Source organism: Rhagoletis pomonella, unplaced genomic scaffold (assembly GCF_013731165.1).
Source record: "Rhagoletis pomonella isolate Grant_MI unplaced genomic scaffold, Rhpom_1.0 Rhpom_scaffold_00003, whole genome shotgun sequence".
Taxonomy (NCBI): Eukaryota; Metazoa; Arthropoda; class Insecta; order Diptera; family Tephritidae; genus Rhagoletis; species Rhagoletis pomonella.
This window is the reverse complement of record NW_023458557.1, coordinates 12,413,602-12,426,900: the sequence shown is the minus strand read 5'-3', so window position 1 is coordinate 12,426,900 and position 13,299 is coordinate 12,413,602. Positions and strand designations below refer to the sequence as shown.

Sequence of the window (13,299 nt, the reverse complement as noted above, 5' to 3'; positions counted from 1 at the left end):
TCGAATGAAAAAGCTTGAAATTTAATGATTTTATAGTTTATTATGTTTTGTACAACTTTTATAAAAAATTAGTAGACACTAAATAGTCAAAACTGCTAAAAATTTTGTAGTGATATTATTTTGAGCAGTACTATATTCGTTTTCTTATAATCTGGTAAAATATTAATAATTTCCCTTCTTCGGATTTTGATATGCGCCTCCGTATTTGATTTCAGTTGAACTCTTATAAGTATGCGTAGTCAATTTAAATGAATATCTTTTGTGTTTTGTTTGTTTTGTAGTATTAGAAATGTATTATTATAGCCAATTTCACTCTTTGCACTTCAAAAGGGACAAACAAAATCCGAATTTAATTTTTTCATATAAAAACTATATGCAGATTTTGCCTGTCGCTATTCAATACCCTTCACGACGATAGTACTAGCGATACTAGCAGTTATGACGTCTTTTTGCATTTCAGGTCACGATATATTCGTTTCAATCACTTCAAATGAGGCTCTTTGGGGAATTTATTTTAAGGAAAAATTTTAAAAACAGTAATTCTTTTTACTTGTCGGGCAATATTTTTTTCATAGATTAATATGTACACTGGATCCTTGCTTGAAGGCCTCTGTGGTAAAACACTCCCCCTACGTCTCCCTTCTTTGCTATTTAAAATGAAAGACTAAGCTCCTACAATAGGGATTTCCAGCAGAAATCTTCAACATTTAGCTATAAAGAGAATCGATACTGAAATATTTAAAAGGCTATAGGTCTAACCTTTAATTAGGTAAGAATTACGTAACTATCTGAAACCCTCATCATTCGTGATTCCAATAATTCAAATGCTTATAAAAAAACGGGGTGCTTTTTTCAAAAAATAACAATATTCTGATCCGATTCGGCTGGCAGCCAGGATCTTAAAAACATAATTTTGTTCAAAATTGTCATTCCTGAAAATAATAATTTATTTTCCATATCCGAAAATAATAATTTATTTTCCATATCCACCTATCTAGCTCGTTATAAGCACAAATTCTTCACACCAGTCGCAGAAGAAACCATTAAAAATTAATTACAAAAACTAAAATCGAAAAACGCTTATGACGTTACAAGTTCCCCAAATTCTGAAACTGCCAAAGGAATGAGAATGAAGAATTCTTTTTAAAAGGCTTCAGAAAAACCTGACACATCTGGTTTGGTTTGTAAGCGATGTTTAAACAACGATCTCACCATTATGCTAGATTCTTCAGGTGAACATGAAAGTCAGGAGGATACATCCGACATTTGCAGCCCCCGATGCAATTCTCATAAAATTTTCAATTTTTAAATTCAAGTACTAAATAAAGTAAACATGATTAAAAATTACTAACTTTTAAATTTTTTATTTATCTAAATAACTTAGTTTATTACCTGGTTATTTCTTAAAAATACTTGACATCCGCATTCGCATTCGCGGATGTTAGCTGTTAGACATCCGCATTCGCATCCACGGATGTCTAAAATTTCACATTCGCAACATCCCTAGTATATACATAAATATCAGCTCGAAACTACATATGTATTTGTGACAAGAATTATCCACATAAGATGAAAACTACTGAAGTTTCATTTTATACAATTTTTGTTTATAGAAAAATGTAAGAAAGTTCGGACACGGTTCGGTTATTTGTACAATGGTTTTGTGTTATCGTGTCCAAACACGTGACCCGAATCAAAAAATTTTAACATATACGTCTAGTCAAGGATTAAGCTTTAGTTCAAAAGAAAAAGATTGCGGTTTGAAATATGCATTTTTTTGTAAATTTGGAGGTGGATTTTGCGCAAAAATACTGTGGATGGCGTAATCGGAGTTGGACTGATGAGGTTATTTTTTGTAGGGCGGAGTTTTGCGCAAAAATAGTGCTGATGGCCTAACAAGAGTTTAGTTTTTCTTTGCGAAAATGCTAGTTTTACCCTATTTGGAAATGGGCCCCGGAGTGCCTGTAAAAGGGGCAGGGAGGCGAAGGATGAATTTTCTTTAAGTTTATACTGTGCTCTTTCTAATGAGTTTTAGGCGACACACCCTCCGCTCCCCACCAAAAAATCATTGTACAAATAACCGAACATTTCCCACGCACAACATTAAATCCCCAGATGTATTGTTTGATTACTATCAATGTGACAAGGTAGCTCATAATTTTGTACACTTTATGAAACTTTAAAAACACATTTTTTGTAAAAAATTTTGAAACGAAACTACCTTCTTTTTGTATCATGGTAAGAATTTGAAAAAAAAAATCTAATCAGCTGCTCTAATGATACTACCTGGTCAATGTGCCTTGGTATATAGACAATTTCATTATAAAATTCTAATAAGGTACATACTTAAATTTAAAAAAAAATATATATATATATAAATATGTTTAATACATTTGTATGTACATATATTCAGAAAGCCTTTTCTTAACTAGGGGAGTATATATTTTAATTATCCAGGTTGTAAATTTAAAATTGATAATCAATAAAGTTCATATTCATGCAAAGGATGCAGCGGGATACTTACAGCTCTGCCAGCTTCATTATTATGCAAATTCATTTTTTCTCTTAAATTGCGTCCACGTTCTCCGGTGTCTACGAAATCACGTGAAAATTTAAAACCAAATCCAATATTATCCGAACAACCCCCCCATTCCCAGTCGCGAACACCTGCTACGCTGCCAAGTTGGCTCGTTTGCGGCGATCGCGACTGATGGCTGTAATCACAGGTGCACGATTCAATGGAGCCCTCGCTGCAGGCGCGCGCAATGGAATGTGTGACAGCGGCACTGGTGATGGCATAAATAAAGCCTGTCTCACGACAGCCTGAAAGAAAATATATGTTTATAAAAGAATAAATACACAAAATATTGAATAGATGCACATCCATTATAAAGGTTTGTATATTAAAGTGGCAGCATTTATGTACAGATGTAAAATATAACTGCACGTGTATTTATAATAGGGATGCTCTTATAAAAAAAAAAAATATGTATATATTTTGCATCTTTGAGAAGTTCTTGCGACATATATATTAAATGGAATTATTCATATTCGAACATTACAATTTATATTTCCTTATAAATACTTAGGAGACTGACAAGGCGTGTTAAACTGGTATAAATTTATATCTCCTTATAAATACTTAGGAGACTGACAAGGCGTGTTAAACGTATATGATGAAAACGAATTATATATTATTGGAATTCATGGAAACGCGTAAATGCCTCGTAACCGCGTAAACCTCGTAAATATACCGATTTTCCATACATAATTAAGTAAGTTTACGAGGTTTACATGCATGGGTGTAGCCAGGTAGGGGCAGGGGGGGCCCGGGCCCCCCCCCCTAACTTCCAAATTTTTGCCTAGATATTCAAAAATAGTACCAAGAAATGCTTGCTTGATAATTTCGGCCCCCCTAAATTTCAAGGTTTTTCCTATATATATACTGTAAAACAAATTATACTCCCAACGCTAACAAAATTATTAGTAAATTGATTTAAAAAGTGGATATGTGGATCATCCGGTTCTGTATCAAATTATTATCTCTAACTTCAAAGCATTTCATTTTAAAAGGGTAAAAACCTGGCTGCAGTCGACAATGAGCAAAAATTTATTGAACGGAAGCTATAAATAAATTTATAGTTCAATTGTTTATTACTTTGTCTTTAGGTTTGTGTCTTTTCTAAGCGTACAACGAAAGTTTTGTATCACAGAACCAATCTGAGATTATTGGTAAAACTATAGACCGGTTGGGTGAACAGCAAAGACGTTTACTTCTTAAGTGTGACAAAACAAAATCAAGTAATATATTAAGCATACTCAAAATGTTCAATACGCCCTCATATTTATACATACATACATATGTATATCATCAAACATTTTGTCCGGCTATTTGGTTTATTATACAGGTATGTAGAACTATGAATTTAAAAAATTCATCAGGTTTTAGTTGAGATATTCGTTTTTCACCACTATGTTTTGTACGTTTCACAGTACTGCAAAGCTTTTGACTGCCATTCACCTGGGAGTGGCCAGAAGTGATTTGTGTGCTTACGGTTCAAATCGCAGCTAACTACGGCCGGATATTTTTATCCATTAATACTCTGGGTAGCGACCGAACGCTAGTTTGGGAGCGAGGTAAAGTGGGAGGGCGTAACACCCCGCGTGCGCTGGGTTTGAGTCCCGCAACGTTAAAACCCTGCCCAATGAAAATAAAACCCATGCCTCGGATGATACCCCCTTCTTTTGTTGGCGATTACGACAAACATAGGAAGGAATATGATTTTAGGGTATGCACTTGGGATATCCGAACCCTTAATAGTGATGGTGCCTCTGCCCGGCTGGTTGAAGTCCTAGGGAAAATAAAGGCTGACATCACCTCCATCCACGAAATGCGATGGACGGGGCGAGGAAGGTAAGCGTGAGCCTTGCGACGTCTACTACAGTTGCCACGTAAAGGAGTGCAATTCGGTGTTGGATTTGTGGTGGGAGAGAGACCGGCGTTCACTCTAGTGGACGAAAGTCTAGCCACAATCCGCATCAAAGCGAAAATATTCAGCATTTCATTCATATGTGCCAATGTCCCGATGGAAGAGAAGGACGAGGCATCCAATGCTCTCTTAGCTTAGAGCGTACATATTAGCGCTGCCCCCGACACGTATAAAAATCGTGCTTGGCGATTTAAATGCCAAGGTGGGCAACGAAGGGATCTTTGGTGCCAGTGTCGAAAAAATCAGCCTCCACATAGAAACGGCGGGCTGAGGGTGATACACTTCGCCGGGTCCCGAAACTTGGCAGTATGTATTACTGGATTCTAGTATAAAAAGATCCATCAAGCTAGATGGATGTCTCCACATCGAAAAACGGGAAACCAAATCGAGCATGTTGTGATAGACGGAAGGTATGCTTCCATGCTTTAGATGTACATACGTACACTCCGAGGGCCAAACATCGACTCGCACTACTATATTGATGCATCCATGATACGACCCAACCTCGGAGAACCAACAAAAGGGCCCCCAACAATGCAGGGAAAGTTCAACGTCGAAAAGCTGCAATCAAAACAGACGGCCAATGGATTCGGCGCTCGACCCTCACACCTGCTGTGAGAGAGCACTCTTCAACAAACCGAGCAGTGGAACCACATTTCCCGCTCATTACTGGTACGATGAGGAGTGTGAGAAAATGCTTGAAATGCTGGCCGACAGAAAAAACACCCGAAATTTTTAGCAGAGAGTTGAGCAACTTACGGAAGGTTTCAAGACTCTTGTGGGCACAACGATGGTGACCTAGTTACCGATGTCCAGAACGTACTCAGATTATGGAGGGAACACTTTTCGACCCTTTTGAATGGCAGAAGCACTGAAAGAAGTGAAGAAGACGAACCCGAGGTCCCACTCGATGACGATGGAGTCGATATCCCAGCTCCTGACTATGACGAAAAGTGCCAAAGCTGCTTGAGTTGACGGCCTGTCAGCTGAGCTATTTAATAACGATGGCAACTGGATGGCAACGATGACTGGAATTCTAGTGCGCTCTGCCTAATCCACAAGAAAGCCCACCCCGCCATGCATGTCAACTACCGTGAGATCAGCCTCCTAAGCATAGGTTGCAAGGTCTTATCGAATGTATTGTCTACCATATACCAGGTATTTACAGTACGCCTAATCTTGGAAAAGACCCGCGAGAAAAGGATCGGCACTCACCACCTATTTGTCGACTTCAAAGCCGCTTTCGACAGCACTAAAAGGAGTTTCCTATATGCCGCTATGTCTGAATTTGGTATCCCCTCAAAACTCATACGGCTGTGAAAAATGACGTTGACCAGCTCTGCTCTTTTGCCGTTCGCCACCAGACAAGGTTTCAGACAGGGCGACTCTCTTTCATGTGACTTCTTTACTCTGATGTTGGAGAAGATAATAAGATCTGCAGAACTGAACCGCTTAGGAACAATTTACTACAAGAGCGTACAATTGCTGGCTTATGCCAATGACACTGACATCATCGGTAAGAAAAACCGCGAAGTCTGTCCTGTCTTTCCCAAGTTGGGCAAGGAAGCAAAGCGAATGGGTCTGGTGGTAAACGAGGACAAGACGAAGTATCTCCTGTCATCAAACAAACAATCAGCACATTCGCGCCTTGGCACCCACGTCACTTCTGACAGTTATAATTTCGAGAAAGTAGAGAATTTCGTTTACTTGGGAACCAGCATTAACACCGATAATAATGTCAGCATGGAAATCCAACGCAGAATCGCTCTTGCCAATAAGTACTGGCTTTGGACTGAGTAGGCAATTCAGGAGTAAAGTCCTCTCTCGACGTACGAAAACCACACTATAACTCACTCATCATGCCCGTGCTGGTATATGACGAATTAAAACACAGCGGCTCAACTGGCTTGACAATGTCGTTCGAATGGACACCGACGCCCCACCTCTGAAAGTATTCTGGCTTCAGTTGGCATTTCCAATTGGCGTCAGTTGGCCAAAATCGCTTTGGCGGTTACAGCGCCAAATAAGAATAAGAAGAGAATAGATCTATAACGTTACCAGTCAAACAGTGTTATAATCCCAACGAAATCCTTCACGGCGGTACCGGGAGGGGGACGGTACATGACGGTAGGAAGTTTAATTTGGGTTAAAGTCTCACACTGACGGGGTTACGCTTTCGATGCTTCCTCCTCGTAAAATAAACATGCTCATTAAAAAGTTAACAATTTAAATCGACGAATAGTGTTATATCAACTTTTTTGAACTTCTGTTTATTTGTTTTTTGTACAACATATTTACCTCTATTAGATACAATAATTTTAAGCTATGATACAAAATTTTTTAGTAAGTAAGTTATTGGGTTTGAGTTTTTTTTTGTATAAGTTTTTGTAAGTTTCGTTCTGCTACGCCCATGTTTACATGGTTGTGAGTCGTTTGCGTGTTTAGATGAATGGCTTTATTTTCTATCAGTTTTAAAACATTTAGTTACAAAACCCCTAAAACCATTAAAAGTTATTTTACGCAGAGAATTTTTAAGACTTCAAGACATTACGAAGCTTAACACGTCTTTTGAATCGCCTAACTGTGTAAAAATAAGATCCATCGTCAAATGTTCATATTGGGGAGCGTAAGACACAATAGGACTTTATTTTGTTTATCGTTTAAATTTACAGATGGAACTTCCTTTGGTTTTCTATAGCAGAAAAGTTATGTGAACAGCATGACCAAGACGCAATTATCTATTTACAAGAACATACTCATACATATGTACTCGTAGTTAGTATGATTGCCGTACTGACTGCCCTGCCTACATACATAAGAGCGTTGAGCGTTGCGCTTGACATCTTGTTTTTTTCTTACTTGTATGTGTTGTTGGCCGCTGTATCCAAAGGTTTAGAGGTGCGTTCTACCACTCCGAATGACCTGGGTTCGATTCCTGGTCAAAGCAATATCGCAAAAATATAGAGGAAAAGGTTTTTCTCAACAGCGGTTGTCCCTCGGCAGGCAATGGCAAACCTAGGAGTGTACTTCCACGGCGGCGTAAAACTTTTTGTAACAGCATCAAGATGCACGCCACAAATCGGAAAAGCTCGGCCAAACATTTAGGTGTAAGCGCCAAAATATTATTATTATTATATCCAGCTTATAACACTTTTGGAAAGATCAGTGAAATTACTACATTTTTGCATGGAAAATCAACAACTGTATTTTGGGGAGAGACATATTATCATCCTTCAAAAGAAAATTTAATTTTTGGATTACCTGTGTGCAAAAGAATAGTATTGAATGTTTCCCACGTTTATACAAATTTCTACAAGAATCGCGATGAATTGCCAAATGAAATGTGAAATGTGATAACTGGACACTTGTCAGATTATTTTTCGAATGGTAGTAGCAATATCGATTGGGGACAAAATTCATTTACAAAGCATTCATAGATATTCAGAGTTCTTTGATATTGAAACACACATTTGAATCTGTGTCTCTTAACGAGTTTATGGTTAGTCTTAGGAGTGAATACCATGAAGTCGCTAAAAAGGCTATTTGAAATTTACTTCTGTCACAACTTATTGTTGTGAAACAGGGGTTTCAGCTTAAACTTATACAAAAGACAAATACAGGTCGAAATTGGACGCCACCCCAGAAATGCGCATACAGCTTTCAGACATAATATCGAACTATAAAGCAATAATTAATAACAGTAAAACAATATCATTCTTCACATTAAAATTCAAAGTATGTATTTTGTTTCTAGTAAAATTTTTTATTCGTATTTAAATTGCACTAAATACCTTTGATTTTTAGTAATTTTATGTGGGGTTCCATAAAATAAAAGGTATTTAGTAAGGGTGGTTCCCTTAAATGTTTGGGAACCCCTGTTCTGTTGTATCGATTATTTCAGATACCGGTCAAGGGCCAAAAATGCGGTTTAGAGAAAACTGAAAACTGCAATTTTTGGAGGATTCAAGAATTTTTTTTATTAAAAATGATTATAATATTAATAACTTTGATAAAAACAAATAATTTTTTAAAAGTTAAATGTTTATAAAATTAAATACCGAATGAAATGAAAACAAAACTTAACCCTTAACGGGTAATCTTCGTCGATTTGAGGAACACTGTTGCTCTTTTTCCGTTTTTATCGCCATTAGACTGAAGAGCGAATTGCTCTAAAATATATAAAAGAGCTTAAAAAATAAGTAGCCTCTGTGCTTTCTTTCTTGTTAAGGTTTATAATTATTAAAAGTAGTTAGGCAATATTTCATGCAACATTTTACATACCAACAAGTAAAGAAGTATAAGTTCGGGAGAAAACCAGTTTTATATACCCGGCGCAGGTATCAAATGTCGTCGTTTAAACTTTCCTCAACTACCTTTGCATGATCAGCAGGGGTGTTTTCCCCGATTTCAAACGTTTTCGATAATATGCTGACTGAACGAAATCATTGAACCAAATTTGGTAGAAATCGATAAAGCGGTTACCTTTGTGGTCATAAAATGGGCGGTGCCACGCCCAATTCCTAAAAGTCTATAACAAACGTATTTATTGTTAAGTATTAACTTGGAGTAAGTTAGTATCCTCAGTTGTTGAAATATCGGAGTTCTCGTCTTTTTGAAATTTACCCTATACCGGAAGGGGTGTAATTTTAGTCCGATTTTCAACAAATTGCTTACCATGGTTAATAAGGTACCATGGTTATTAAGGGCAACGAGTTTGGTAGAAAATGGTAAATCGGTTATCGAGATACACATTTGTGGTCAAAGTGGGCGGCGCCACGTCCAAAATCCAAAAATTCATAATACATAGTCTAATTTTCTGCTAAGTGATTATTGCAATAGTCAATTTTAAGTGAATTAGCTTAAGGAGTTACTGATTTATCGAAATTTTCGTGTTCCAGTAAATTAACGTTATATGAGAGGGGGGCGTAGTTATTGCACGATTTCAATGATTCACAACAGATTCCTTAGTCTTCAACTTGGTACCAACATTAGATACAATAAGCAACTCTATTCGTCTAATTCTCTGCGGTGCACACAGGTGTTTTTTAAAGAAGTTTCACTTCTATCACGAGTATGCTGCTGCACTTGCCTCGTTTACTCATGCGTTTTTGCTCAGTGGCAAATTATTCATAACACTGTTATTGCCGCAAAAAAATACATGGCTGGAGAAGACGGTTTCACCCTATTTGGGGTATTGGGAATCGAACTGCATAATTCGTTTTTTAAGTTTTCTGCACGTCTTCATACATCTTTTTATTTTGGAAATTTTGCCTCGAATTGAAATTTTTCTACTTTTTATCTTCTTGTTTTTTTCGGCAAAATTTCTTTGGCAAAGCTGTTTAGAATGTCTCAGCCCTTAACTTTCGTGAACATACCAAACTCCAGAGAAGAGGCATTTGACACTTTTAGGTGGAAAATCCGAAAGCAGTTGTATATTAATTACATTATTATGAGGTCGCTGAACACGAATATGACGAAAATATTACCTTCAACGGACCACTTTTCACCCTCTTACAACCACACCTGGGGATTGCAATTTAATTTTTCACGCAAAGTTAAGATGAGTGTGTATTCCTATATTTCTTGGACCGTTGAAACCGAAAATGACTAAAAAATTCAATATACCCCTCCCTCACTTCTTATAACCTCCTTACTACACCCTAAATGGGTTCGTATTTTGAATTTTCATACAAAATTGAAATGTATGCGTATTTCCATGTTTTTCGGCCGTTGAAACCGAAAATGACTACATTATGGTTATATTCGGTTTAAAGCGCCCACAGTGGTCTGAAATCCAAATCTAGGTGGAAAAACTATTTCCATCTTACCTCTACAAAAATGTGGGGGGTCTCCTATACAAAAAAAAATTCAAACCCTATAACTATTACTTACTGAACAAAAATAAAATTATTGTAACCGATAGAGGTATGTTGTACAAAAACACATAAACAGAAGTTCACAAACGTTGATAACTTTTTACTGCGCATGTTTTTTTACGAGGAGGACGCATCGAAAACCTATCCCCGTCAGTGGGAGACTTTAACCCAAACTAAACCTCCTACCGCCATATACCGTTCCCGTCCCGGTACCACCGTCTAGGATTTCGTCCGGATTATAGCACTGTGTGACAGGTAATGTTATAAATCTAGTGAAGCACAAAAAATATGCATACTTAGAATTTTGAATACCCCCTAAAATCTGGACTTAAGGCCAAAAAACGCGTTTTCATAGGTTGAGCCATATAATTGTTCGTAACCTGATTTCTCTTTATCCCATGAAAAATATTTACGGTGCGTGCTGGATAACCGCAACCTTCAATACAAGCAATTTTTTTCTTAATGCAAGTCTCTTTATCAAAACATTGTAACCTTTATAAGTGCAACTTCAACAAAATTTAGCCTCAATAACTACAACATTCTTTCTTTATGCATGCCAGATACAAAAAATTTGAATCGTTTGCCTTTCTTTGACTTACCAGTATTATGGAAAAACTAACGAGTGGTTTTTCAGTTAAATGATGGGTGATGACTGTCAACCGGAACGTGGGTGCCAAGGCGCGAATGCGATGACTGTTTGTGTGATAACAGGAGATACTTCGTTTTGTCATCGTTCACCATCAGGCCCACACGCTTTACTTCTCTATCTAATTCCAAGAAGGCAGAACAGGCGTAGCTCTTACTTGCAACAATAATGTCGATGTCCTCGGCATACGCCAGCAATTGCACGCTCTTGCAAAGTATTGTGCCTGAGCGGTTCAGTTCTGCGACCCTTTTTACCTTCTCCAACATCTGTTTAAGAAATAAACCTTGTCTGAAACCTCGTTTGGTATCAAACGGCTTGGAGAGGTTCCCCTCAATTTTGTAGGAGGTAGTAGTATTGTTTAACGTCATTTTACGCAGCCGTATTATTTTCGCGGGGATACGAAATTGAGACATCACGAAATAAAAACAACTTCCTTTCCTTTGAAATCGACAATTGTGTCGATACTATTCTCACGGGTCTTTTCCAAGTTTTGGCGTATTGCGAATACCAGATCTATGGTGGATTTGGCAGATATGAAGCCACACTGGTAAGGCGTAATCAGCTTGTTGGAGGAGGGCTTCAGTATTTCACACAACAAGCTCGGTAAAATAGTTGGCGCGCATGGCGGGGTCGCCGTTGGGACATCGACTCCATCGTCGTCGACTGGGGGCTCGGGGACGTCTTCTCCACTTCTTTCAGTGCTGCTGCCATTCAAAAGGGTCAAAAAGTGTTCCCTCCATAACTTAAGTACGTTCTGGACATCGGTCACTAGGGCGCAATGGTTGTTCGTACAGGAGTCTTGAAACCTTCCGTACGTCGCCTAACACTCAGATCAAATTTTCGGGCCTTTTTCCTGTCTCTCTTCTTATTGAGGCAAATACGTCTAGCTTCCCTCTAACGGTTCCACGCGGCTCGCGTTGGGCCCGATCGCATGTAGGAGGCACCTTTTTTCTCTGCAGCTTCTTGACACTCCTCATCGCATCAGTAATGAGCGGGAAATGTGGTGGCACTGCTCGCGTATGTCGGTTTATTGAAGAGTTCTCTCTCACAACAGGTGTGAGAGTTGAGTGGCGAATCAATTGGCTGTCTGTTTTGATTGCAGCTTTTCGAAGTTGCATTGTTGGGCGCACATTGTTTGCTGTACCGAGGCGGGTGCGTATATTGGCTTCATCAATGTAGCGGTGCTACACAATTTTGGCCCTCGCAGCGTACGTATGTACATCTAAAACACTGGAAGTGTGCCTTCCGCCTATCACAACATGCTCGAATTGGTTTCCCGTTTTTCAAGCTGGAGACAGCCATGTAGCTTGATGGATATTTTTATGCTAGAACCCAGTACCACATACTATCAACTTTCGGGCCCCGGCGAAGTGGATCAGCCTCAGCCCGTTATCGGACATTTCGTTGTGCAGGCTGAATTTTCCGACAGTGGCGCCAAAGTTCCCTTGCTACCCACGTTGGCTTTGAAATCGCCAAGCACGAATTTTATACGAGTCGGGGGCAGCGCTATATGTGCCTTCTAAGCGTTCATAGAAGAGATCCTTGGATGCCTCGTCCTTCTCCGCTATCGGGGCATTAGCACGTAAGAGCGAGTTGTTGAAGAAGAGTGAACGCCGGTGCTCGGCGACAGAGTCTCTCTTCCACCACAAATCCAACAGCGAATTTTCGCTCCTTTACGTGGCAACTATAGTTACGGTGACCATCCGCCCTGTATTATACGGGACAGTCCTCTTTTTTTACCCATTGTCCTGTTAATTTATTTATTTTATACGGGACGCTAAATGTTCTGTATTTCTTTTAATGTCCCGTATTTGGTATTTCGCCCACTTAAGAGCTCATTAAAATGGCATGTCTATGAACGAGTTTTAAGTGATGTTGGTATGTGATCGTAATTTTCTCCATAAACAGTTATTATTTTCTAATCTGAATGCCTGTGATTCGAATCGAGGATAACATACAGTGACTAAAATAAAAATTAGCACTCGACATTTTAGTAAGTTTTGGATATTTTCCTTAGTTTATTTAAAATTTATTATTTATGAAAGTAAAGCTCTTCTCCTAACAAAAATCATATAATATCAAATTACCAACATTGTGCCAAAAAACTATAAAAATTAATTCTGCAATATCTCACTTACTCTGTACGAAAAAATACGCAACACCGTCAACAAAAACAAAAATTGCCAAAAACTAATGGCAAGCCTTAGCGACTTAATATTGCGCTTTATTATACTAAAATTTAACGAATTTTTTAAACAAATTTTTCGGGGTAAAAATCTCGAGAAAA

The 13,299-nt window shown here is 38.3% G+C and overlaps 1 protein-coding gene across 1 annotated transcript; it reads right to left on the bottom strand.

Moving 5' to 3' along the window:
• Positions 1 to 2,479: 2,479 nt before the first annotated feature.
• Positions 2,480 to 12,756, bottom strand: LOC118736045 (protein wingless-like). Its single transcript, XM_036466153.1, has 3 exons — positions 12,753 to 12,756; positions 12,469 to 12,576; positions 2,480 to 2,823 (listed from the first exon to the last, which is right to left on the bottom strand). Exons 1-3 carry the CDS (start codon positions 12,754 to 12,756, stop codon positions 2,480 to 2,482), a joined length of 456 nt encoding a protein of 151 aa, XP_036322046.1.
• Between the last annotated feature and the right edge of the window lie 543 nt (positions 12,757 to 13,299).